Source organism: Oncorhynchus nerka, linkage group LG26 (genome assembly GCF_034236695.1).
Source record: "Oncorhynchus nerka isolate Pitt River linkage group LG26, Oner_Uvic_2.0, whole genome shotgun sequence".
NCBI classification, from domain to species: domain Eukaryota; kingdom Metazoa; phylum Chordata; class Actinopteri; order Salmoniformes; family Salmonidae; genus Oncorhynchus; species Oncorhynchus nerka.
In genome coordinates, this window is record NC_088421.1 from 15319387 (window position 1) to 15345702 (window position 26316).

The following is a 26316-nucleotide window of genomic DNA, read 5'->3' on the forward strand; positions in this document are numbered from 1 at the left end:
GTGTAGAGATGGTGCAGAGTGTAGAGAGATGTAGTGTAGAGATGGTGTATGAGTGTGGATGAGTGTAGAGAGTGTATGGTGTAGAGATGGTGAGTAAAAGAGTGTATGAGTGTAGAGAGATGGTGTAGAGAGTGTATGAGTGTAGAGATGGTGTAGAGAGTGTATGAGTGTGGAGAGATGGTGTAGTGAGTGTATGAGTGTGATGGTGTAGAGTGTGTAGAGTGTAGAGAGATGGTGTAGAAGTGTATGAGTGTAGAAGATGGTGTAGAGAGTGTATGAGTGTAGAGATGGTGTAGAGAGTGTATGAGTGTAGAGATGGTGTAGAGTGTATGAGTGTAGAGAGATGTGTAGAAGATGAGTGAGTGTGTAGAACTAGATGAGTGTAGAGTGGTATGAGAAGATGGTGTAGATGGTGTGAGTGTGGAGAGATGGTGTAGAGAGTGTATGAGTGTAGAGATGGTGTAGAGAGTGTAGAGTGTAGAGTGTAGAGATGGTGTAGAGAGTGTATGAGTGTGTAGAGAGATGGTGTAGAGAGTGTAGAGAGATGTATGAGTGTAGAGATGGTGTAGAGAGTGTATGAGTGTAGAGAGATGGTGTAGAGTGTATGAGTGTAGAGAGATGGTGTAGAGAGTGTATGAGTGTAGAGATGGTGTAGAAGTGTATGAGTGTAGAGAGATGGTGTAGAGAGTGTATGAGTGTAGAGAGATGGTGTAGTGGTGTAGAGTGTAGATGAGTGTATGTAGTGTAGATGGAGATGTATGAGTGAGAGATGGTGTAGAGAGTGTATGAGTGTAGAGAGATGGTGTAGAGTGTATGAGTGTAGAGATGGTGTAGTGAGTGTATGAGTGTGGAGAGATGGTGTAGAGTGTAGTGAGTGTAGTGTGGAGAGATGGTGTGGAATGAGTGTAGAAGTGAGTGTGGAGAGATGGTGTAGTGAGTGTATGAGTGTAGAGATGGTGTAGTGCGTGTATGGTGTAGAGAGATGAGTGTGTGAAGTGTATGTGTATGTGAGTGTAGAGAGATGGTGTAGTGAGTGTATGAGTGTAGAGATGGTGTAGAGAGTGTATGAGTGTAGAGATGGTGTAGAGGCAGTGTATGAGTGTATGAGTGTAGAGATGGTGTAGTGAGTGTATGAGTGTAGAGAGATGGTAGAGATGTATGAGTGTAGAGATGTGTAGAGTGTATGAGTGTGGAGAGATGGTGTAGAGAGTGTAGAGATGTGTAGAGAGATGGTGTAGAGATGGTGTAGAGTGTGTGAGAGATGGTGTAGAGTGTATGAGTGTAGAGATGGTGTAGAGAGTGTATGAGTGTAGAAGAGATGGTGTAGAGAGTGTGTATGAGTGTAGAAGAGATGGTGTAGAGATGGTGTAGAGAGTGTATGAGTGTGGAGAGATGTATGAGTGTAGAGATGTGTATGTAGTGTAGAGATGGTGTAGAGAGTGTATGAGTGTGGAGAGATGGAGATGAGTGGTGTAGAGAGTGTATGAGTGTAGAGAGGTGTAGAGAGTGTATGAGTGTAGAAGATGGTGTAGAGAGTGTATGAGTGTAGAGATGGTGTAGTGAGTGTATGAGTGTGGAGAGATGGTGTAGAGAGTGTATGAGTGTGGAGAGATGGTGTAGAGAGTGTATGAGTGTAGAGATGGAGTGATGGTGTAGAGAGTGTATGGTGTAGAGAGTGTATGGTGTAGAGAGAGATGAGTGTAGAGTGTAGAGATGGTGTAGAGAGTGTATGAGTGTGGAGAGATGGTGTAGAGAGTGTATGAGTGTGGAGAGATGGTGTAGAGAGTGTATGAGTGTGGAGATGGTGTAGAGTGTATGAGTGTAGAGATGGTGTAGAGTGTGTATGAGTGTAGAGATGTGTGGTGAGAGATGTGTAGAGTGTAGAGATGTGCAGAGATGAGTGTAGAGAGTGTATGAGTGTGGAGAGATGGTGTAGAGTGTATGAGTGTAGAGATGGTGTAGAGAGTGTATGAGTGTAGAGATGGTGTAGAGAGTGTATGAGTGTAGAAGATGGTGTAGTGTATAGTGTAGTGGTGTAGAGAGTGTATGAGTGTGGAGAGATGGTGTAGAAGTGTAGAGTGTATGAGTGTGGAGATGGTGTAGAGAGTGTATGAGTGTGGAGAGATGGTGTAGAGAGTGTATGAGTGTAGAGAGTGTAGAGAGTGTATGGTGTAGAGAGATGGTGTAGTGTATGAGTGTAGAGAGATGGTGTAGAGAGATGGTGTAGAGAGATGGTGTAGAGAGTGTATGAGTGTGGAGAGTGTATGAGTGTGGAGAGATGGTGTAGAGATGGTGTGGAGTGAGTGTGTAGAGAGTGTAGAGAGATGGTGTAGTGTGTATGAGTGTAGAGATGGTGTAGTGAGTGTATGAGTGTAGAATGGTGTAGAGAGATGGTGTAGAGATGGTGTAGAGTGTATGAGTGTGGAGAGATGGTGTAGAGAGTGTATGAGTGTAGAGAGATGGTGTAGTGAGTGTATGAGTGTAGAGATGGTGAGAGTAGATATGGTGTAGAGATGTGTAGAGAGTGTATGAGTGTGGAGTGTGTAGAGAGATGGTGTAGTATGAGTGTAGAGAGATGGTGTAGAGAGTGTGGTGTAGAGATGGTGTAGAGAGTGTATGAGTGTAGAGATGGTGTAGTGAAGTGTAGAGTGTGTGGTAGAGAGTGTATGGTGTAGAGATGGTGTAGAGAGTGTATGAGTGTAGAGATGTGTAGAGAGTGTATGAGTGTAGAGAGATAGAGAGTGTAGAGTGTATGATGTGTAGAGAGATGGTGTAGAGAGTGTATGAGTGTGGAGAGATGGTGTAGAGAGTGTATGAGTGTGGAGATGGTGTAGATGGTGTATGAGTGTGGAGAGATGGTGTAGAAGTGTATGAGTGTGTAGAGAGTGTATGGTGTAGAGAGTGTGTAGAGAGTGTATGTGTAGAGATGGTGTAGAGAGTGTATGAGTGTGGAGAGATGGTGTAGAGTGTATGAGTGTGGAGAGATGGTGTAGAGAGTGTATGAGTGTAGAGATGGTGTAGAGAGTGTATGAGTGTAGAGAGATGGTGTAGTGAGTGTATGAGTGTAGAGAGATGGTGTAGTGAGTGTATGAGTGTAGAGATGGTGTAGAGTGTATGAGTGTGGAGAGATGGTGTAGAGTGTATGGTGTATGGTGTAGTGTAGAGAGATGGTGTAGAGAGTGTATGAGTGTGTAGAGTGTATGAGTGTAGATGGTGTAGAAGTGTATGAGTGTAGAGATGGTGTAGAGTGTATGAGTGTGGAGAGATGGTGTAGAGTGTGTAGAGATGTGAGTGTAGAGAGATGGTGTAGAGAGTGTATGAGTGTAGAGATGGTGTAGATGGTGTAGAGAGATGAGTGTAGAGAGTGTATGAGTGTAGAGAGATGGTGTAGAGAGTGTATGAGTGTAGAGATGGTGTAGAGAGTGTATGAGTGTGGAGAGATGGTGTAGAGAGTGTATGAGTGTGGAGAGATGGTGTAGTGAGTGTATGAGTGTGGAGAGATGGTGTAGAGAGTGTATGAGTGTAGAGATGGTGTAGAGTGTATGGTGTAGAGAGATGGTGTAGAGAGTGTATGAGTGTGGAGAGATGGTGTAGAGAGTGTATGAGTGTGGAGAGATGGTGTAGAGAGTGTATGAGTGTGGAGAGATGGTGTAGAGAGTGTATGAGTGTGGAGAGATGGTGTAGAGAGTGTATGAGTGTAGATGAGATGGTGTAGAGAGTGTATGAGTGTAGAGAGATGGTGTAGAGAGTGTATGAGTGTAGAGATGGTGTAGAGAGTGTATGAGTGTGGAAGATGGTGTAGAGATGTGTATGAGTGTATGAGAGAGATGGTGTAGAGAGTGTATGAGTGTAGAGATGGTGTAGTGTATGAGAGAGATGGTGTAGAGTGTATGAGTGTGGATGGTGTAGTGAGTGTATGAGTGTAGAGAGATGGTGTAGAGAGTGTAGTGTGTATGGTGTAGAGAGATGGTGTAGAGAGTGTATGAGTGTATGAGAGATGGTGTAGAGAGTGTATAGTGTAGAGAGATGGTGTAGAGAGTGTATGAGTGTAGAGAGATGGTGTAGAGATGAGTGTATGAGTGTGTAGAGAGATGGTGTAGTGAGTGTAGAAGTGTATGAGTGTAGAGAGATGGTGTAGAGAGTGTATGAGTGTGGAGAGATGGTGTAGAGTGTAGTGTAGAGTGTAGAGATGGTGTAGAGAGTGTATGAGTGTAGATGGTGTAGAGTGTATGAGTGTAGAGAGATGGTGTAGAGAGTGTATGAGTGTAGAGATGGTGTAGAGAGTGTATGAGTGTAGAGATGGTGTAGAGTGTATGAGTGTAGAGATGGTGTAGAGAGTGTATGAGTGTGGAGAGATGGTGTAGAGAGTGTATGAGTGTAGAGAGATGGTGTAGAGAGATATGGTGTAGAAGATGAGTGTAGAGAGTGTAAGAGATGGTGTAGAGTGTATGAGTGTGGTATGAGTGTAGAGATGGTGTAGAGAGTGTATGAGTGTAGAGAGATGGTGTAGAGAGTGTATGAGTGTAGAGATGGTGTAGAGAGTGTATGAGTGTAGAGAGTGGTGTAGAAGTGTATGAGTGTAGAGATGGTGTAGAGAGTGTATGAGTGTGGAGAGATGGTGTAGAGAGTGTATGAGTGTAGAGAGATGGTGTAGAGAGTGTATGAGTGTAGAGAGATGGTGTAGAGATGTGTGTATGAGTGTGGAGAGATGGTGTAGAAGTGTATGAGTGTAGAAGAGATGGTGTAGAGAGTGTATGAGTGTAGAGAGATGGTGATGGTGTAGAGAGTGTATGAGTGTAGAGAGATGGTGTAGAGAGTGTATGAGTGTAGAGAGATGGTGTAGAGAGTGTATGAGTGTGGAAGAGAGTGTAGAAGTGTATGAGTGTAGAGATGGTGTAGAGAGTGTATGAGTGTGGAGAGATGGTGTAGAGAGTGTATGAGTGTGGAGAGATGGTGTAGTAGTGTGGAGAGATGGTGTAGAGAGTGTATGAGTGTGGAGAGATGGTGTAGAGAGTGTATGAGTGTGGAGATGATGGTGAGTGTATGAGTGTGGAGAAGATGGTGTATGATGTGTAGAGATGGTGTAGATGGTGTAGAGAGTGTATGAGTGTGTGAGAGATGGTGTAGAGAGTGTATGAGTGTAGAGAGATGGTGTAGAGAGTGTATGAGTGTGGAGAGATGGTGTAGAGTGTATGAGTGTAGAGATGGTGTAGAGAGTGTATGAGTGTGGAGAGATGGTGTATAGAGATGGTGTAGAGTGTATGAGAGATGGTGTAGAAGTGTATGAGTGTAGATGAGTGTATGAGTGTGGAGAGATGGTGTAGAGAGTGTATGAGTGTAGAGATGGTGTAGAGTGTGTATGAGTGTGGAGAGATGGTGTAGAAGTGTATGAGTGTAGAGAGATGGTGTAGAGTGTATGAGTGTAGAAGATGGTGTAGAGAGTGTATGAGTGTAGAGATGGTGTAGGTGTATGAGTGTAGAGAGATGTGTAGAGAGTGTATGGTGTGGAGAGATGGTGTATGAGTGTATGAGTGTAGAGATGGTGTAGAGTGTGTATGAGTGTGGAGAGATGGTGTAGAGTGTATGAGTGTAGAGAGATGGTGTAGAGAGATGTAGAGAGTGTATGAGTGTAGAGATGGTGTAGAGTGTATGAGTGTAGAAAGTGTAGAGTGTGGAAGTGTATGAGTGTAGAGAGATGGTGTAGAGAGTGTATGAGTGTGGAGAGATGGTGTAGAGAGTGTATGAGTGTAGAGATGGTGTAGTGAGTGTATGAGTGTAGAGAGATGGTGTAGAGAGTGTATGAGTGTGGAGAGATGGTGTAGTGAGTGTATGAGTGTAGAGAGATGGTGTAGAGAGTGTGTGAGAGAGTGTAGAGAGTGGTGTAGAGATGGTGTAGTGAGTGTATGAGTGTGGAGAGATGGTGTAGAGAGTGTATGAGTGTAGAGAGATGGTGTAGAGAGTGTATGAGTGTAGAGATGGTGTAGAGAGTGTATGAGTGTAGAGAGATGGTGTAGAGAGTGTATGAGTGTAGAGGAGATGGTGTAGAGTGTATGAGTGTAGAGAGATGGTGTAGAGTGTATGAGTGTAGAGATGGTGTAGAAGTGGTGTGTAGAGATGGTGTAGAAGTGTATGAGTGTGGAGAGATGGTGTAGAGAGTGTATGAGTGTATGAGAGAGATGGTGTAGAGTGTATGAGTGTGGAGAGATGGTGTAGAGAGTGTATGAGTGTGGAGAGATGGTGTAGAGAGTGTATGAGTGTAGAGAGATGGTGTAGAGAGTGTATGAGTGTAGAGAGATGGTGTAGAGAGTGTATGAGTGTAGAGAGATGGTGTAGAGAGTGTATGAGTGTGGAGAGATGGTGTAGTGAGTGTATGAGTGTAGGAGAGATGGTGTAGAGAGTGTATGAGTGTAGAGATGGTGTAGAAGTGTAGAGATGGTGTAGAAGTGTATGAGTGTGGAGAGATGGTGTAGAGATGAGTGTATGAGTGTAGAGATGGTGTAGAAGTGTATGAGTGTAGAGAGATGGTGTAGAGAGTGTATGAGTGTAGAGATGGTGTAGAAAGTGTATGAGTGTGTAGAGAGATGAGTGTAGAGAGTGTATGAGTGTAGAGATGGTGTAGAGTGTATGAGTGTGGAGAGATGGTGTAGAGAGTGTATGAGTGTAGAGATGGTGTAGAGAGTGTATGAGTGTAGGAGAGATGGTGTAGAAGTGTATGAGTGTAGAGATGGTGTAGAGTGTAGAAGATGGTGTAGAGAGTGTATGAGTGTGGAGAGATGGTGTAGAGAGTGTATGAGTGTAGAGAGATGGTGTAGAGAGTGTATGAGTGTAGAGAGATGGTGTAGAGAGTGTATGAGTGTAGAGAGATGGTGTAGAGATGAGTGTAGAGAGATGGTGTAGAGAGTGTATGAGTGTGGAGAGATGGTGTAGAGAGTGTATGAGTGGTGTAGAGAGTGTATGAGTGTGGAGAGATGGTGTAGAGAGTGTATGTGTAGAGATGGTGTAGAGAGTGTATGAGTGTAGAGAGATGGTGTAGAGAGTGTATGAGTGTAGGAGATGGTGTAGAGAGTGTATGAGTGTGGAGAGATGGTGTAGAGAGTGTATGAGTGTGGAGAGATGGTGTAGAGTGTATGAGTGTAGAGAGATGGTGTAGAGAGTGTATGAGTGTAGAGATGGTGTAGAGAGTGTATGAGTGTAGAGATGGTGTAGAAGAGTGTATGAGTGTAGAGAGATGGTGTAGAGAGTGTATGAGTGTAGAGAGATGGTGTAGAGTGTATGAGTGTAGAGAGATGGTGTAGAGAGTGTATGAGTGTAGAGAGATGGTGTAGAGAGTGTATGAGTGTAGAGAGATGGTGTAGAGAGTGTATGAGTGTAGAGAGATGGTGTAGAGAGTGTATGAGTGTAGAGAGATGGTGTAGTGTATGAGTGTAGAGATGGTGTAGAGTGTATGAGTGTAGAGATGGTGTAGAGAGTGTATGAGTGTGGAGAGATGGTGTAGAGAGTGTATGAGTGTAGAGAGATGGTGTAGAGAGTGTATGAGTGTGGAGAGATGGTGTAGAGTGAGTGTATGAGTGTATGAGAGAGATGGTGTAGTGAGTGTATGAGTGTAGAGAGATGGTGTAGAGAGTGTATGAGTGTAGAGATGGTGTAGTGAGTGTATGTGTAGAGAGATGGTGTAGAGATGGTGTAGAGAGATGGTGTAGAGAGTGTAGTGTGTGGAGTGTATGGTGTAGAGAGTGTATGAGTGTGTGGAGAGATGGTGTAGAGAGTGTATGAGTGTAGAGAGTGTGTGAGTGTATGAGTGTAGAGATGTGTAGAGTGTATCGAGAGATGGTGTAGTGAGTGTATGAGTGTGGAGAGATGGTGTAGAGAGTGTATGAGTGTAGAGAGATGGTGTAGAGAGTGTATGAGTGTAGAGATGGTGGAGAGATGGTGTAGAGATGTGTAGAGAGTGTGATGTAGAGAGATGGTGTAGAGAGTGTATGAGTGTAGAGAGATGGTGTAGAGTGTATGAGTGTGGAGAGATGGTGTAGAGAGTGTATGAGTGTAGAGAGATGGTGTAGAGAGTGTATGAGTGTAGAGATGGTGTAGAGTGTATGAGTGTAGAGAGATGGTGTAGAAGTGTATGAGTGTAGAGAGATGGTGTAGAAGTGTATGAGTGTGGAGAGATGGTGTAGAGAGTGTATGAGTGTAGAGATGGTGTAGTGAGTGTATGAGTGTGGAGAGATGGTGTAGAGAGTGTATGAGTGTGGAGAGATGGTGTAGAGAGTGTATGAGTGTGGAGAGATGGTGTAGAGAGTGTATGAGTGTAGAGATGGTGTAGAGAGTGTATGAGTGTGGAGAGATGGTGTAGAGTGTATGAGTGTGAGATGGTGTAGAGAGTGTATGAGTGTGGAGAGATGGTGTAGAGAGTGTATGAGTGTGGAAGATGGTGTAGAGAGTGTATGAGTGTGGAGAGATGGTGTAGAGAGTGTATGAGTGTAGAGAGATGGTGTAGAGTGTATGAGTGTAGAGAGATGGTAGAGAGATGAGTGTATGGTGTAGTGTAGAGTGAGATGAGATGGTGTAGAGAGTGTATGAGTGTGGAGATGGTGTATGAGTGTATGAGAGAGATGGTGTAGAGAGTGTATGAGTGTAGAGATGGTGTAGAGAGTGTATGAGTGTGGAGAGATGGTGTAGTGAGTGTATGAGTGTAGAGAGATGGTGTAGTGAGTGTATGAGTGTAGAGATGGTGTAGAGTGTATGAGTGTAGGAGATGGTGTAGATGTATGAGTGTAGAGAGATGGTGTAGTGAGTGTATGAGTGTGGAGAGATGGTGTAGAGGAGTGTATGGTGTGGAGAGATGGTGTAGAGAGTGTAGTGTAGAGAGATGGTGTAGAGAGTGTATGAGTGTAGAGAGATGGTGTAGAGAGTGTATGAGTGTAGAGAGATGGTGTAGAGAGTGTATGAGTGTAGAGATGGTGTAGAGAGTGTATGAGTGTGGAGAGATGGTGTAGAGAGTGTATGAGTGTAGAGAGATGGTGTAGAGAGTGTATGAGTGTAGAGAGATGGTGTAGAGAGTGTATGAGTGTAGAGAGATGGTGTAGAGAGTGTATGAGTGTAGAGAGATGGTGTAGAGTGTATGAGTGTGGAGAGATGGTGTAGTGAGTGTATGAGTGTAGAGATGGTGTAGAGAGTGTATGAGTGTGGAGAGATGGTGTAGAGAGTGTATGAGTGTAGAGAGATGGTGTAGAGAGTGTATGAGTGTAGAGAGATGGTGTAGAGAGTGTATGAGTGTAGAGAGATGGTGTAGAGAGTGTATGAGTGTAGAGAGATGGTGTAGAGAGTGTATGAGTGTAGAGATGGTGTAGAGAGTGTATGAGTGTAGAGAGATGGTGTAGAGAGATGTGTATGAGAGTGTGGAGAGATGGTGTAGAGTGTATGAGTGTAGAGAGATATGTAGTGTGTATGAGTGATGGTGTAGAGAGTGTGGTGTAGAGATGGTGTAGAGAGTGTATGAGTGTAGAGAGATGGTGTAGTGAGTGTATGAGTGTGGAGAGATGGTGTAGTGAGTGTATGAGTGTAGAGAGATGGTGTAGAGAGTGTATGAGTGTAGAGATGGTGTAGAGAGTGTATGAGTGTGGAGAGATGGTGTAGAGAGTGTATGAGTGTAGAGAGATGGTGTAGAGAGTGTATGAGTGTAGAGAGATGGTGTAGAGAGTGTATGAGTGTAGGAGATGGTGTAGAGAGTGTATGAGTGTAGAGAGATGGTGTAGAGAGTGTATGGTGTAGATGGTGTAGTGTATGAGTGTAGAGATGGTGTAGAGAGATGTAGAGAGTGTATGAGTGTAGAGAGATGGTGTAGTGAGTGTATGAGTGTAGAGAGATGGTGTAGTGAGTGTATGAGTGTAGAGAGATGGTGTAGAGAGTGTATGAGTGTAGAGAGATGGTGTAGAGAGTGTATGAGTGTGAGATGGTGTAGAGAGTGTATGAGTGTAGAGAGATGGTGTAGAGAGTGTATGAGTGTGGAGAGATGGTGTAGAGAGTGTATGAGTGTAGAGATGGTGTAGAGAGTGTATGAGTGTGGAGAGATGGTGTAGAGAGTGTATGAGTGTGGAGAGATGTATGTGTAGAGAGATGGTGTAGAGTGTATGAGTGTGGATGATGTGTAGAGAGTGTATGAGTGTAGAGAGATGGTGTAGAGAGTGTATGAGTGTAGAGATGGTGTAGTGAGTGTATGAGTGTGGAGAGATGGTGTAGAGAGTGTATGAGTGTGGAGAGATGGTGTAGAGAGTGTATGAGTGTAGAGATGGTGTAGAGAGTGTAGAGTGTAGAGATGGTGTAGAGTGTATGGTGTAGAGAGATGGTGTAGAGAGTGTATGAGTGTAGAGAGATGGTGTAGAGAGTGTATGAGTGTGGAGAGATGGTGTAGAGAGTGTATGAGTGTGGAGAGTGTGTAGATGGTGTAGAGAGTGTATGTGTGGAGAGATGGTGTAGAGAGTGTATGAGTGTGGAGAGATGGTGTAGTGAGTGTATGAGTGTAGAGAGATGGTGTAGAGAGTGTATGAGTGTAGAGATGTGTAGAGATGGTGTAGAGAGTGTATGAGTGTAGAGAGATGGTGTAGAGAGTGTATGAGTGTAGAGAGTGTATGAGTGTGGAGAGATGGTGTAGAGAGTGTATGAGTGTGGAGAGATGGTGTAGTGTAGTGTATGAGAGAGATGGTGTAGAGAGTGTATGAGTGTATGGTGTAGAGAGTGTATGAGTGTAGAGAGATGGTGTAGTGAGTGTATGAGTGTGGAGAGATGGTGTAGAGAGTGTATGAGTGTGGAGATGGTGTATGGTGTAGAGATGGTGTAGTGTATGAGTGTGGAGAGATGGTGTAGAGATGAGTGTGGAGAGATGGTGTAGAGTGTATGAGTGTGGAGAGATGGTGTAGAGAGTGTATGAGTGTAGAGAGATGGTGTAGAGAGTGTATGAGTGTGGAGAGATGGTGTAGAGAGTGTATGAGTGTGGAGAGATGGTGTAGAGAGTGTATGAGTGTAGAGATGGTGTAGAGAGTGTATGAGTGTAGAGAGATGGTGTAGAGAGTGAGTGTGGAGTAGAGATGTGTATGAGATGGTAGAGAGTGTATGAGTGTAGAGATGGTGTAGAGAGTGTATGAGTGTAGAGATGGTGTAGTGAGTGTATGAGTGTAGAGAGATGGTGTAGAGAGTGTATGAGTGTAGAGAGATGGTGTAGAGAGTAGATGGTGTATGTGTAGAGATGGTGTGTATGAGTGTAGAGAGATGGTGTAGAGAGTGTATGAGTGTGGAGAGATGGTGTGTGTATGAGTGTGGAGAGATGGTGTAGAGAGTGTATGAGTGTAGAGAGTGGTGTAGAGAGTGTATGAGTGTAGAGAGATGGTGTAGAGAGTGTATGAGTGTAGAGAGATGGTGTAGAGAGTGTAGTGTAGAGTGGTGTAGAGAGATGGTGTAGAGATGGTGTAGAGAGTGTATGAGTGTAGAGAGATGGTGTAGAGAGTGTATGAGTGTAGAGATGGTGTAGAGGTGTATGAGTGTGGAGAGATGGTGTAGAGAGTGTATGAGTGTAGAGATGGTGTAGAGAGTGTATGAGTGTGGAGAGATGGTGTAGAGAGTGTATGAGTGTGGAGAGATGGTGTAGAGAGTGTATGAGTGTGGAGAGATGGTGTAGAGAGAGTGTATGAGTGTATGAGTGTAGAGATGGTGTAGAGAGTGTATGAGTGTAGAGATGGTGTAGAGAGTGTATGTGTGGTGTAGAGAGTGTATGAGTGTGGAGAGATGGTGTAGTGAGTGTATGAGTGTAGAGAGAATGTGTAGAGAGTGTATGAGTGTAGAGAGATGGTATCGAGAGATGGTGTAGTGAGTGTATGAGTGTGGAGAGATGGTGTAGAGAGTGTATGAGTGTAGAGAGATGGTGTAGTGAGTGTATGAGTGTGGAGAGATGGTATAGAGAGTGTATGAGTGTGGAGAGATGGTGTAGAGAGTGTATGAGTGTGAGAGATGGTGTAGAGAGTGTATGAGTGTAGAGAGATGGTGTAGAGATGGTGTAGAGATGGTGTATGAGTGTGAGTGTGAGATGGTGTAGAGAGTGTATGAGTGTGGAGAGATGGTGTAGAGAGTGTATGAGTGTGGAGAGATGGTGTAGAGAGTGTATGAGTGTAGAGAGATGGTGTAGAGAGTGTATGAGTGTGGAGAGATGGTGTAGAGAGTGTATGAGTGTAGAGAGATGGTGTAGAGAGTGTATGAGTGTGGAGAGATGGTGTAGAGAGTGTATGAGTGTAGAGAGATGGTGTAGAGAGTGTATGAGTGTAGAGAGATGGTGTAGAGAGTGTATGAGTGTGGAGAGATGGTGTAGAGAGTGTATGAGTGTGGAGAGATGGTGTAGAGAGTGGTGTAGAGAGATGGTGTAGAGTGTATGAGTGTAGAGAGATGGTGTGTAGTGAGATGTGTATGAGTGTAGAGAGATGGTGTAGAGAGTGTATGAGTGTAGAGAGATGGTGTAGAGAGTGTATGAGTGTAGAGATGGTGTAGTGAGTGTATGAGTGTAGAGATGGTGTAGTGAGTGTATGAGTGTAGAGAGATGATGGTGTGGAGAGATGGTGTAGTGAGTGTATGAGTGTGGAGGGTGTAGATGGTGTAGAGAGTGTATGAGTGTAGAGAGATGGTGTAGAGAGTGTATGAGTGTAGAGAGATGGTGTAGAGAGTGTATGAGTGTAGAGAGATGGTGTAGAGAGGTGTAGTGTAGAGAGATGGTGTAGTGAGTGTATGAGTGTAGAGATGGTGTAGAGAGTGTATGAGTGTAGAGAGATGGTGTAGAGAGTGTATGAGTGTAGAGAGATGGTGTAGTGAGTGTATGAGTGTGGAGAGATGGTGTAGAGAGTGTATGAGTGTAGAGATGGTGTAGAGAGATGGTGTATGAGTGTAGAGTGTAGATGGTGTAGAGAGTGTATGAGTGTAGAGAGATGGTGTAGTGAGTGTATGAGTGTGTGGTGTAGAGATGGTGTAGAGATGTGTATGTGGAGTGTGTATGAGTGTAGATGGTGTAGAGAGTGTATGAGTGTAGAGAGATGGTGTAGTGAGTGTATGAGTGTAGAGAGATGGTGTAGAGAGTGTATGAGTGTAGAGATGGTGTAGAGAGTGTATGAGTGTAGAGAGATGGTGTAGAGAGTGTATGAGTGTAGAGAGATGGTGTAGAGAGTGTATGAGTGTGTGGTAGAGATGGTGTAGAGAGTGTATGAGTGTGGAGAGATGGTGTAGAGAGTGTATGAGTGTAGAGAGATGGTGTAGAGAGTGTATGAGTGTAGAGAGATGGTGTAGAGAGATGGTGTAGTGAGTGTATGAGTGTAGAGAGATGGTGTAGAGAGTGTATGAGTGTAGAGAGATGGTGTAGAGAGTGTATGAGTGTAGAGTGTAGAGAGTGTATGAGTGTAGAGAGATGGTGTAGAGAGTGTATGAGTGTAGAGAGATGGTGTAGGAGTGTAGAGTGTGGAGAGATGGTGTAGAGAGTGTATGAGTGTGGAGAGATGGTGTAGAGAGTGTATGAGTGTAGAGATGGTGTAGAGAGATGGTGGTGTAGAGAGGTGTAGAGAGTGTGAGTGTGGAGAGATGGTGTAGTGAGTGTATGAGTGTGGAGAGATGGTGTAGAGAGTGTATGAGTGTAGAGATGGTGTAGTGTATGAGTGTGGAGAGATGGTGTAGAGAGTGTATGAGTGTGGAGAGATGGTGTAGAGAGTGTATGAGTGTATGAGTGTGTGTAGAGAGATGAGTGTGGAAGATGGTGTAGAGAGTGTATGAGTGTGGAGAGATGGTGTAGAGAGTGTATGAGTGTAGAGAGATGGTGTAGTGAGTGTATGAGTGTGAGAGATGGTGTAGAGAGTGTATGAGTGTGGAGAGATGGTATAGAGTGTATGAGTGTGGAGAGATGGTGTAGAGAGTGTATGAGTGTGGAGAGATGGTGTAGAGAGTGTATGAGTGTAGAGAGAGATGTAGAGTGTATGAGTGTGGAGAGATGGTGTAGAGAGTGTATGAGTGTGGAGAGATGGTGTAGAGAGTGTATGAGTGTAGAGAGATGGTGTAGAGAGTGTATGAGTGTGGAGAGATGGTGTAGAGAGTGTATGAGTGTGGAGAGATGGTGTAGAGAGTGTATGAGTGTGGAGAGATGGTGTAGAGAGTGTATGAGTGTGGAGAGATGATGGTGTAGAGATGGTGTAGTGTATGAGTGTGGAGAGATGGTGTAGAGAGTGTATGAGTGTGGAGAGATGGTGTAGTGAGTGTATGAGTGTAGAGAGATGGTGTAGTGTATGAGTGTAGAGAGATGGTGTAGATGTATGAGTGTAGAGAGATGGTGTAGAGAGTGTATGAGTGTGGAGATGATGAGTGTATGAGTGTGGAGAGATGGTGTAGTGAGTGTAGTGTGGAGAGATGGTGTAGAGAGTGTATGAGTGTAGAGAGATGGTGTAGAGAGTGTATGAGTGTAGAGAGATGGTGTAGTGAGTGTATGAGTGTAGAGAGATGGTGTAGAGAGTGTATGAGTGTAGAGAGATGGTGTAGAGAGTGTATGAGTGTAGAGAGATGAGATGTATGAGTGTAGAGATGTGTATGAGTGTAGAGAGAGATGGTGTAGAGAGTGTATGAGTGTGGAGAGATGAGATGGTGTAGAGATGGTGTAGATGAGTGTGGAGAGATGGTGTAGAGAGTGTATGAGTGTGGAGAGATGGTGTAGAGAGTGTATGAGTGTGGAGAGATGGTGTAGAGAGTGTATGAGTGTGGAGAGATGGTGTAGAGAGTGTATGAGTGTGGAGAGATGGTGTAGAGAGTGTATGAGTGTGGAGAGATGGTGTAGTGAGTGTATGAGTGTAGAGAGATGGTGTAGAGAGTGTATGAGTGTGGAGAGATGGTGTAGAGAGTGTATGAGTGTAGAGAGATGGTGTAGTGAGTGTATGAGTGTAGAGAGATGGTGTAGTGAGTGTATGAGTGTGGAGAGATGGTGTAGAGAGTGTATGAGTGTGGAGAGATGGTGTAGAGAGTGTATGAGTGTGGAGAGATGGTGTAGAGAGTGTATGAGTGTGAGAGATGGTGTAGATGTGTATGAGTGTAGAGTGGTATGAGTGTGGAGAGATGGTGTATAGAGTGTATGAGTGTGGAGAGAGAGTGTAGAGTGTAGAGATGTATGAGTGTGTAGAGAGAGAGTGTATGAGTGTGGAGAGATGGTGTAGAGTGTATGAGTGTAGAGAGATGGTGTAGTGAGTGTATGAGTGTAGAGATGGTGTAGTGAGTGTATGAGTGTAGAGATGGTGTAGAGAGATGGTGTAGTGAGTGTAGAGAGATGGTGTAGAGAGTGTATGAGTGTAGAGAGATGGTGTAGTGAGTGTATGAGTGTGGAGAGATGGTGTAGTGGTGTAGAGTGTGGAGTGGTGTATGAGTGTAGAGAGATGGTGTAGAGAGTGTATGAGTGTAGAGAGATGGTGTAGTCAGTGTATGAGTGTAGAGAGATGGTGTAGTGAGTGTATGAGTGTAGAGAGATGGTGTAGAGAGTGTATGAGTGTAGAGAGATGGTGTAGTGAGTGTATGAGTGTAGAGATGGTGTAGAGAGTGTATGAGTGTAGAGAGATGGTGTAGAGAGTGTATGAGTGTAGAGAGATGGTGTAGTGAGTGTATGAGTGTGGAGAGATGGTGTAGAGAGTGTATGAGTGTGGAGAGATGGTGTAGTGAGTGTATGAGTGTGGAGAGATGGTGTAGAGAGTGTATGAGTGTAGAGAGATGGTGTAGAGAGTGTATGAGTGTGGAGAGATGGTGTAGTGAGTGTATGAGTGTGGAGAGATGGTGTAGAGAGTGTATGAGTGTAGAGAGATGGTGTAGAGAGTGTATGAGTGTAGAGAGATGGTGTAGTGAGTGTATGAGTGTGGAGAGATGGTGTAGTGAGTGTATGAGTGTGGAGAGATGGTGTAGAGAGTGTATGAGTGTAGAGAGATGGTGTAGAGAGATGGTGTAGTGAGTGTATGAGTGTAGAGAGATGGTGTAGTGAGTGTATGAGTGTAGAGAGATGGTGTAGAGAGTGTATGAGTGTAGAGAGATGGTGTAGAGAGTGTATGAGTGTAGAGAGATGGTGTAGAGAGATGGTGTAGTGAGTGTATGAGTGTAGAGAGAATGTGTAGAGAGTGTATGAGTGTAGAGAGATGGTATAGAGAGATGGTGTAGTGAGTGTATGAGTGTGGAGAGATGGTGTAGAGAGTGTATGAGTGTAGAGAGATGGTGTAGAGAGTGTATGAGTGTGGAGATGGTGTAGAGAGTGTATGAGTGTAGAGATGGTGTAGAGAGTGTAGAGTGTAGAGATGGTGTAGAGAGTGTATGAGTGTAGAGAGATGGTGTAGTGAGTGTATGAGTGTAGAGAGATGGTGTAGAGAGTGTATGAGTGTAGAGATGGTGAGATGGTGGTGTAGTGAGTGTATGAGTGTAGAGAGATGTGTGTAGAGAGATGGTGTAGTGAGTGTATGAGTGTGGAGAGATGGTGTAGAGAGTGTATGAGTGTGGAGAGATGGTGTAGTGAGTGTATGAGTGTGGAGAGATGGTGTAGAGAGTGTATGAGTGTAGAGAGATGGTGTAGAGAGTGTATGAGTGTGGAGAGATGGTGTAGTGAGTGTATGAGTGTGGAGAGATGGTGTAGTGAGTGTATGAGTGTGGAGAGATGGTATAGAGAGTGTATGAGTGTGGAGAGATGGTGTAGAGAGTGTATGAGTGTGGAGAGATGGTGTAGAGAGTGTATGAGTGTGGAGAGATGGTGTAGAGAGTGTATGAGTGTGGAGATGGTGTAGAGAGTGTATGAGTGTGGAGAGATGGTGTAGAGAGTGTATGAGTGTGGAGAGATGGTGTAGAGAGTGTATGAGTGTGGAGAGATGGTGTAGAGAGTGTATGAGTGTGGAGAGATGGTGTAGTGAGTGTATGAGTGTGGAGAGATGGTGTAGAGAGTGTATGAGTGTAGTGTGAGTGTATGAGTGTAGAGAGATGGTGTAGAGTGTGGAGTGTATGAGTGTATGAGAGATGGTGTAGAGAGTGTATGAGTGTGGAGAGATGGTGTAGAGAGTGTATGAGTGTAGAGAGATGGTGTAGTGAGTGTATGAGTGTGGAGAGATGGTGTAGAGAGTGTATGAGTGTGGAGAGATGGTGTAGAGAGTGTATGAGTGTAGAGATGTGTGGAGAGATGGTGTAGAGAGTGTATGAGTGTGGAGAGATGGTGTAGAGAGTGTATGAGTGTGGAGAGATGGTGTAGAGAGTGTATGAGTGTGGAGAGATGGTGTAGAGTGTATGAGTGTAGAGAGATGGTGTAGAGAGTGTATGAGTGTGGAGAGATGGTGTAGTGAGAGTGTATGAGTGTGTAGAGAGAGATGGTGTAGTGAGTGTATGAGTGTGGAGAGATGGTGTAGAGAGTGTATGAGTGTAGAGAGATGGTGTAGAGAGTGTAGAGTGTGGAGTGGTGTAGTGAGTGTATGAGTGTGGAGAGATGGTGTAGTGTATGAGTGTAGAGAGATGGTGTAGAGAGTGTATGAGTGGAGAGATGGTGTAGAGAGTGTATGGTGTAGTGTGAGTGTAGATGGTGTAGAGAGTGTATGAGTGTGGAGAGATGGTGTAGAGAGTGTATGAGTGTGGAGAGATGGTGTAGAGATGTGTAGTGAGTGTAGAGATGGTGTAGTGAGTGTATGAGTGTGGAGAGATGGTGTAGAGAGTGTATGAGTGTAGAGAGATGGTGTAGATGAGTGTATGAGTGTAGAGATGGTGTAGAGAGTGTATGAGTGTAGAGAGATGGTGTAGAGAGTGTATGAGTGTGGTGTAGAGAGATGGTGTAGTGAGTGTATGAGTGTGGAGAGATGGTGTAGAGAGTGTATGAGTGTGGAGAGATGGTGTAGAGATGGTGTGGAGAGATGGTGTAGTGAGTGTAGAGTGTGGAGAGATGGTGTAGTGAGTGTATGAGTGTAGAGAGATGGTGTAGAGAGTGTATGAGTGTGGAGAGATGGTGTAGAGAGTGTATGAGTGTAGAGAGATGGTGTAGAGAGTGTATGAGTGTAGAGAGATGGTGTAGAGAGTGTATGTGTGTAGAGAGATGGTGTAGAGATGGTGTAGTGAGTGTATGAGTGTAGAGATGAGAGAGTGTATGAGTGTAGAGAGATGGTGTAGTGTATGAGTGTGTAGAGAGATGGTGTAGAGATGGTGTATGAGTGTATGAGTGTGAGAGATGGTGTAGAGAGTGTATGAGTGTAGAGATGGTGTAGAGAGTGTATGAGTGTAGAGAGATGGTGTAGAGAGTGTATGAGTGTAGTGTATGAGTGTGTAGAGAGATGGTGTGGAGAGATGGTGTAGTGTATGAGTGTAGAGATGGTGTAGAGAGTGTATGAGTGTAGAGAGATGGTGTAGTGAGTGTATGAGTGTAGAGATGGTGTAGAGAGTGTATGAGTGTAGAGATGAGTGTATGAGTGTAGAGATGGTGTAGAGAGTGTATGAGTGTAGAGAGATGGTGTAGTGAGTGTATGAGTGGAGAGATGGTGTAGTAGAGTGTATGAGTGTGAGATGGTGTAGATGGAGTGTAGAGAGATGGTGTAGAGAGATGTGTATGGTGTGAGAGAGTGTAGAGAGATGGTGTAGAGAGTGTATGAGTGTGGAGGTGTAGATGTAGAGTGTAGAGAGTGTATGAGTGTGGAGAGATGGTGTAGAGAGTGTATGAGTGTGGAGAGATGGTGTAGAGAGTGTGGATGGTGTAGGAGTGATGGTGTAGAGAGATGGTGTAGTGTATGAGTGTGGAGAGATGGTGTAGAGAGTGTATGAGTGTGGAGAGATGGTGTAGAGAGTGTATGAGTGTGGAGAGATGGTGTAGTGGTGTAGTGTATGAGTGTGGAGAGATGGTGTAGTGAGTGTATGAGTGTGGAGAGATGGTGTAGAGAGTGTATGAGTGTGAGAGATGGTGTAGTGAGTGTATGAGTGTAGAGAGATGGTGTAGTGAGTGTATGAGTGTGGAGAGATGGTATAGAGAGTGTATGAGTGTGGAGAGATGGTGTAGAGAGTGTATGAGGGTGGAGAGATGGTGTAGTGAGTGTATGAGTGTAGAGAGATGGTGTAGTGAGTGTATGAGTGTGGAGAGATGGTATAGAGAGTGTATGAGTGTGGAGAGATGGTATAGAGAGTGTATGAGTGTGGAGAGATGGTATAGAGAGTGTATGAGTGTGGAGAGATGGTGTAGAGAGTGTATGAGTGTGGAGAGATGGTGTAGTGAGTGTATGAGTGTGGAGAGATGGTGTAGTGAGTGTATGAGTGTAGAGAGATGGTGTAGTGAGTGTATGAGTGTAGAGAGATGGTGTAGAGAGTGTATGAGTGTGGAGAGATGGTGTGTTTGACTGTTTATTTAAGCTGACATTGTGTGTGAACAGTACGAGTGCAGCTGCAGCAGTCGGCTGGCTGCTCCATTTACTGATCTGGTTCATATTCTTTTTCCTCACTGCTTTTTCTTGACTTTGTTTTTCAGTCTAATGGATCCAATTGGAACAACACTTCAAGGCGAAGGCTCAATGAATCCAATCTTCATGGGTACCTTTTTTTCTAAAGCTACTACAATCGTTTTAACTAACAAACGAAGTATTCTGACACACAATGTTTGCATGCATGACTGATCAAATGTCAGTGGGATAGAGTGAGTGTGACTGTCAAAGTGTGACTGTTCATCGCTAAGATATCTAATTGGTTTACTACAGAAGGAGCCAGGGTGTGGATTTGTTTCTATGCCTGTGTTGTGTGTGTGATTGTACCAGACGTGGGTAACAAAATGTGTGAGTGTGTGAGTTGTTGACGGCTGTTACCTTCTCCATGAGCTGGCGGAGCTGCCGACTGCGTGGGTCTCGGTTACACATGTTCTGGGCCGGGGCCACCACTGTACAGATACACTTCCCATCTGCATCCTGAGCTGAACTGTAGATCTGCCAGCCCTCCTCTGGGCTAGGATAGATAGCCTGCACGGAGACACAGAGAGAGGGGGGTGAGTAAGTGATAGAAAGAGAGAGGGGGAGAGCGAGAGGGGGAGAGAGGGAGAATGGAATAGAGAGAGATGCCGTAAAGAAAAGTAAGAAGGGGAAAGAAAGGCGAGGATATAGAGAGATCAAAATAAGGGGGGGGGGGGGAGTGGGGCTTACAAAGTAGAGAAAGGGAAGGATAGATCAAAGGACTGTGTGAGAGGAGAGCTTCTAATAAGTTTGGACACCAAGAGGAAATGGAGTTGTATTGGGATCGATAGTGCTGCTCTTTACCAGAGCACCATGGGAGGGGCTGAAAGGATGGATGTCTCTCTTAATAATCCAATCAGGAGAAGTAGTGTACACACACACACAAGCATTGACATACTGTACAGAAACACACACTCAAGCATTGACATACTGTACAGAAACACACACACGCCTGTAAGACATGGCTTTAGTACAACACACACGCATATGGACACAAACCCCCACACAGAATACAAAGTCAATTGTAATGAGAGAGAGAAGAGCAATACAATTAAGGACACAAGCCAATCGAAAGTGGAGAGAAAGACGATCAGATTAGAATGGTTTGGGGGGACAGACAGGAGGACTGCGTTTGGAGTATAAAGTATCTCTCTCTCTCTCTCTCTCTCTCTCTCTCTCTCTCTCTCTCTCTCTCTCTCTCTCTCTCTCTCTCTCTCTCTCTCTCTCTCTCTCTCTCTCTCTCTCTCTCTCTCTCTCTCTCTCTCTCTCTCTCTCTCTCTCTCTCTCTCTCTCTCTCTCTCTCTCTCTCTCTCTCTCTCTCTCTCTCTCTCTCTCTCTCTCTCTCTCTCTCTCTCTCTCTCTCTCTCTCTCTCTCTCTCTCTCTCTCTCTCTCTCTCTCTCTCTCTGAATTCATGCTGCCAAAGCTCACCACTAATGCTTGTGGTAAACATTAAACAAGATACAGTACATTAACTCTAAATGATGACAGAAACATGATGGCAAACAGCATCAAGCAACATGACTTCTGATAAGTATTGTTACACATTCATTTTTCAAGGTGCTTTGGGTGTCAATATTATTCAAATAGGCAGTAATATATTTATGTCACAGTGGCCTGTCTAGCCAGTTATTGTGAGTAATATTCCTGTCTGTGCTCTTTATTATTCCACCTTTACATCATCAAGTTGCACAGAGTTTCCTGCAGCTCAAACTCTCTATTCTCTAGTCTGAGGCTAATCTCTCTCTCTCTCCGTCTCTCTTTTCCCTTCCCTTCTCTCTGTCGGCGGCCTAAATGAGAATTAGGGTGGAGTATGTGTGTGTCTGATCAGTCTGAGACACAGAGAGAACGGATGGGATGTTGGGATCGGGCACGGATGTTGGGCGATTAGGCCTGGCTCGCAGTCGCCGTTCCAATTCCTCCCAAAGGTGTTTGATGGGGTTGAGGTCAGGGCTCTGTGCAGGCAAGTCAAGTTTCTCCACACTGATCTCGACAAATCATTTCTGTATGGAGCTCGCTTTGAGCACAGCGGAAACAGGAAAGAGCCTTCCCAAACTGCTGCCACAAAGTTGGAAGCACAGAATTGTCTAGAATGTCATTGTATGCTGTATCGTTAATATTTCCCTTCACTGGAACTGAGGGGCCTAGACCAAACCATGAAAAACAGTCCCAGACCAGTATTTATCCTCCACCAAACTTTACAGTTGGCACTTGTGTATGTCTGCCAGATGGTGAAGCGTGATTCACTGCTCCAGAGTCCAGTGACGGCAAGTTTGGAACTCAGTAGTGAGTGTTGAAACCGAGGACAGATGATTTTTACCCGCTTCAGCACTTGGCGGTCCCTTTCTGTGAGCTTGTGTGGCCTACCACTTCGCAGCGAAGCCATTGTTGCTCCTAGATGTTTCCACTTCACAATAACAGCACTTGACCGGGGCAGCTCTAGCAGGGTAGAAATTTGACGAACTGACTTGTTGGAAAGGTGGAATCCTATGAAGGTGCTACGTTGAAAGTCACTGAGCTCTTCAGTAAGGCCATTCCACTGTCAATGTTTGAATATGGAGATTGCATGGCTCTGTGTTCGATTTCATACACCTGTCAGCAACGAGTGTGGCTGAAATAGCCCAATCCACTAATTTGAAGGGGTGTCCACATACTGACTACACCGGCCACTAGAGTGCATCCTCCATCATGTGCATGTTGATTTTGTCCATCCACATCTTACAAAATCATGTTTCTTTACTCTGACTATTAACACTAGAAAAGCTGGGCATCTAGCAATCCTGTTCTGAGACAATTAATTCTAACATATAATAAATACATTTAATTTATGCGATTGCAAAAAATGATAACTTTTTTTGTTAGTTATCTATGATTAATATCTCCTCATTCATCGTTCAAATACCCAGGTGGGGTTGGATGCTCCTGAACACCAATGAGTAGAATGGAGAGGCTGGACATTAAGTGTCTCAAATAGAGCCAAGATCTAGTTTAGCGCTTGGCTACACAGACAATACGCACGTTCCCGGGCCCGAGTGGTGTGGCTGAAATGACTGAATAACATGCAGGTGTACATTTATTTTGCACCACTTGCGCACGCAACGTGGCCGGTATGGTTTGCATGTTACTGATCCGTTCCTATTTTCAGTATTCCTCTGCCTAAATGTCAGATCAATTACAGGGCTGGGAATTTCCAGCGGAAATCGCGAAACGATATTATCACGATACTTAGGTGCCGATACGATATATATTGTGAATCTCTTGATTCTGTATGAGTTGCAATTTGATACTGTGATTTTATTGTGTTTCGATGCAAACATATTGCTCACCATATGTCTTCTGTAGAGGGAAAAGAGAGAGCCATAAGAAAACGAGTTTTGATCAGTCATGGAAATAAAAGTGCAGTAAACAAATTGGCTCCCTATTTAAAAATATGATGGAGAAATACTGGAGTTTGGTGCAGGTACAGCCAATTAGCGCAAAAAACTACTGCGATATTGTCAAAATAATATGTCTGAATAAATATCCCGATATGTAACTGTATCCATTTTCCCCCGTCATTAGCATTAACACTACAAAGCAAAGTTTCCCTCACTAAATGTTTTTTTAAAGTAGGCCAATACTAACAAGCAAATATCTTGATATGAAACTGTGTCCATTTTTCCCCGTCACGAGTCATTAACACTACAAAGCAATATACAAAACATTAGGCGCAGTAATTTTACACGCAGCACATGATGCAGCCTACCATACATGCTCCAGCTGTATATAATCAACCTAATGATCATGAAACAAATATGCAAAACATCTAGGGCAGCAACACATGTACAACACATGTACAACACATGCTCCACCATTGCCCTCATACCCTCTTATCGTCACATCTTCACACATACGGTGATTGTGTTCTCCAGCCAATTCACTGGTGCTGAGAAGGTTCGTGCAGAGTGAGACATCTCCTGTTCATTAATGTTTCATAACACTGACTTTTAAATGAAGAGCTTATTAAAATCAGACACAATTTCATTACTTCTGGAAGTAATTTCCCTCATCCCCCGTAATGGCAGAGGAGGGAGCAGAGGAGAGGAGGAGGAAACTTAGGGTAGAGGTGCAGCTGCACGCACACACACACACACACACACACACACACACACACACACACACACACACACACACACACACACACACACACACGAGCTGCAGATCTATATCCATGTAAACATCAGCCCCCATAAGCAGCAGTAGTGGTGTGTAGGAGTCTGATCAAAGTGAGTTGACATTTTGTTACACAACACCAACTTATTTAAGTAAATATGATTGTTATTAAATTCCCTCTCCCGGGACAAGAACAGGCACATTTACAATGGTTCATCTAGCATCTGTACACATAGTACACACTCACACCATGCATGCTCCCAGCCTCTCATTAGCATTTTAACAGCAATCTCCTGAGCATCAAGGGAAAAGCAATAAGCTTCAAATGCCAAGCTTGAATAGTATCTGACTGACTGAGACAGACGAACAGACAGGGAGTTGAATGGAGAACTGTGTATGTAGTACAACATGTATGTTAACTTAGGCTTTAGGATAAAAGAGCTCTGAATCTACTGAACGTTCAGCAAGGTTTAAAGAGGCAGCAAAGCAAGTCCTGACTATAATCCTATTCTGCCACAGTCGACACAGTCACAGACAGATCCAGACGGGTGTTTGAGGAGAGGAGGGAGGTGCTGCTGGTGTCCCAGAAATGGCTCCATTAGGAGCTGCAGATGACATAGAATATGTAAAGCGGCAGATTTGGGAATGTCACAGTCAATGCTGCCATGCGAAAGCCCATTAAGGAGATGACAGTGGTAATAAAAACAGCGGGGGATGGGGGATTACAAATCAAATGGGGCTTAGTCACTAAAATGAAAATTACATTGCTCTTAAGACGTCTGACCTGCCCCCTCCACATGAATCATTTCTAGGATCTCTCCTCTCTCTCTGGGTGGCTCTATTAGACCTGGGTTCAAATAGTATTTGTTTTCTTTTGAATGCTTCAACTGTGCTTGATTAAGCTCGCCTGGCATAATGGAACCAATGGAGAATGCCCAAAAGTGCAAATCCCTCCCATCTGGAACTCCAGACAGGCTCAATTAAATACTCTTAAGTATTTGAAAGGAAACCAATACAATTTGAACCCGGATCTGCCACACCACCACAGCACACCATTCTCGCTCCACCAGCCATCCTGCCATGCTAGATTGACAGAGAGATACTTAGACAGAGAGTGAAGGAGGTAGAGAGGGACATGCGGTTAAAAAAAGGCTGACAGAGAAAATAGGAAAAGGGTCTAATTTCAGTGAGAGGGAAGCAATTTCCTCTAGCTGCTGAGCCTGTGGCTTGACTCTATCTCTGTCTCTATCTCTGCACAGTCAGAAGCGTGAGTGACACATTCAGTACCATACCTGCTGGAGGTGGGGAAGAGGAGAGGTGAGATGAGGAAAGGGGAGAAGGCTGAATTCTTTGTGGCCATCACTGAGCTTATTCATCATTGAACGTTGGTGATCGTGCTGCTTTCTAACCTCTAAACATTGTCCTAAAGAGAAACAGTTAGCAGAGTTTAGATTGAGATTGGACACTAGGAGCTGAGTAGAAAACAGACAAGTGATCGATGGTCTGGTGAATGACCAATGAGGAGATTGGTTACTTATTTGGCATTGATTACCTATGATCAATATTTGATCACAGACTGACCAATGACCATAAAGACTGATCAATTGAGAACTCAACAGACCTGTGGGTGATGTCACAGTGTCTCTGTCAAGGTGACCCAATCTCCTGCAGTACCACCACCCTGCCACTAGCATCTCTACCTCCTCAAACCTCGACTAAATTCAGCAAAAAAAGAAACATCCCTTTTTCAGGACCCTGTCTTTCAAAGATACTTCGTAAAAATCCAAAATAACTTCACAGATCTTCATTGTAGAGGGTTTAAACACTGTTTCCCATGCTTGTTCAATGAACCAGAAACAATTAACGAACATGCACCTGTGGAGCTGCTACTTCCGGGTTGGAGCGAGCAGTCGCATCCGCACTTCGGTCTGCACTTCGGTCTGCAGGTAGTATAACTTTTCATTACATTTCATTATAGTACAACGGTTTGATTTGTCTAATCTTAGCAATTTCTTCTTAGCTAGCTACATAGCCGTCTTTGTATCAAAGATAATTGCGTAATTATCGTATTTCGTCGTCCTAACGTATCTGCCCAGCAGCTAGCCAGCTAGCTAACGCCCACCGTCTACATAGCTAGCTACATAGCCGTCTCTGTATCAAAGATAATTGTGTAGATAATTGTGTAGTCTAGAGCGATTTTCTAGGTTACCTAGTCAGCTATTGTCGTTCTTTTAACGCAACGTAACGTAATCAACACTGCTAGCTAGCTAGCCAGCTAGCCCCTGAATCAACAACGCAGCCAGCTATTTGTCGTCCTTAACGTAGGAGACACTGCTAGCTAGCTAACAGCTAGCCAACGTCTACCGATTAGAACTCAACAACCCGGTCGCATTCCGCCTCGCTCCACAGGTAGTATCACATTTTCATTTCATTTCATTACAGTACAAGGGTTTGATTTGTTTGATCGTAGCTAGCTACATAGCTAGCTACATAGCCGTCTCTGTATCAAAGATAATTGTGTAGTCTAGAGCGATTTTCTAGGTTACCTAGCCAGCTATTGTCGTTCTTTTAACGCAACGTAACGTAATCAACAACGCAGACACTGCCAGCTAGCCTACTTCAGCAGTACTGTATCATTTTTAATCATTTTAGTCAATAAGATTCTTGCTACGTAAGCTCAACTTTCTGAAC

General features: G+C 44.2%; 1 protein-coding gene across 3 annotated transcripts in view; it reads right to left on the reverse strand.

Moving 5' to 3' along the window:
* LOC115123965 (noelin-2-like) overlaps nucleotides 1-26316 on the reverse strand; it is a 165002-nt gene that overhangs the window by 68212 nt on the left and 70474 nt on the right. For all 3 annotated transcript variants that reach the window (XM_065010147.1, XM_065010148.1, XM_065010146.1), the window contains exon 2: nucleotides 19836-19985. In XM_065010147.1, coding sequence (XP_064866219.1) covers nucleotides 19836-19985 — 150 coding nt within the window. The remainder of the gene's footprint in view (nucleotides 1-19835; nucleotides 19986-26316) is intronic.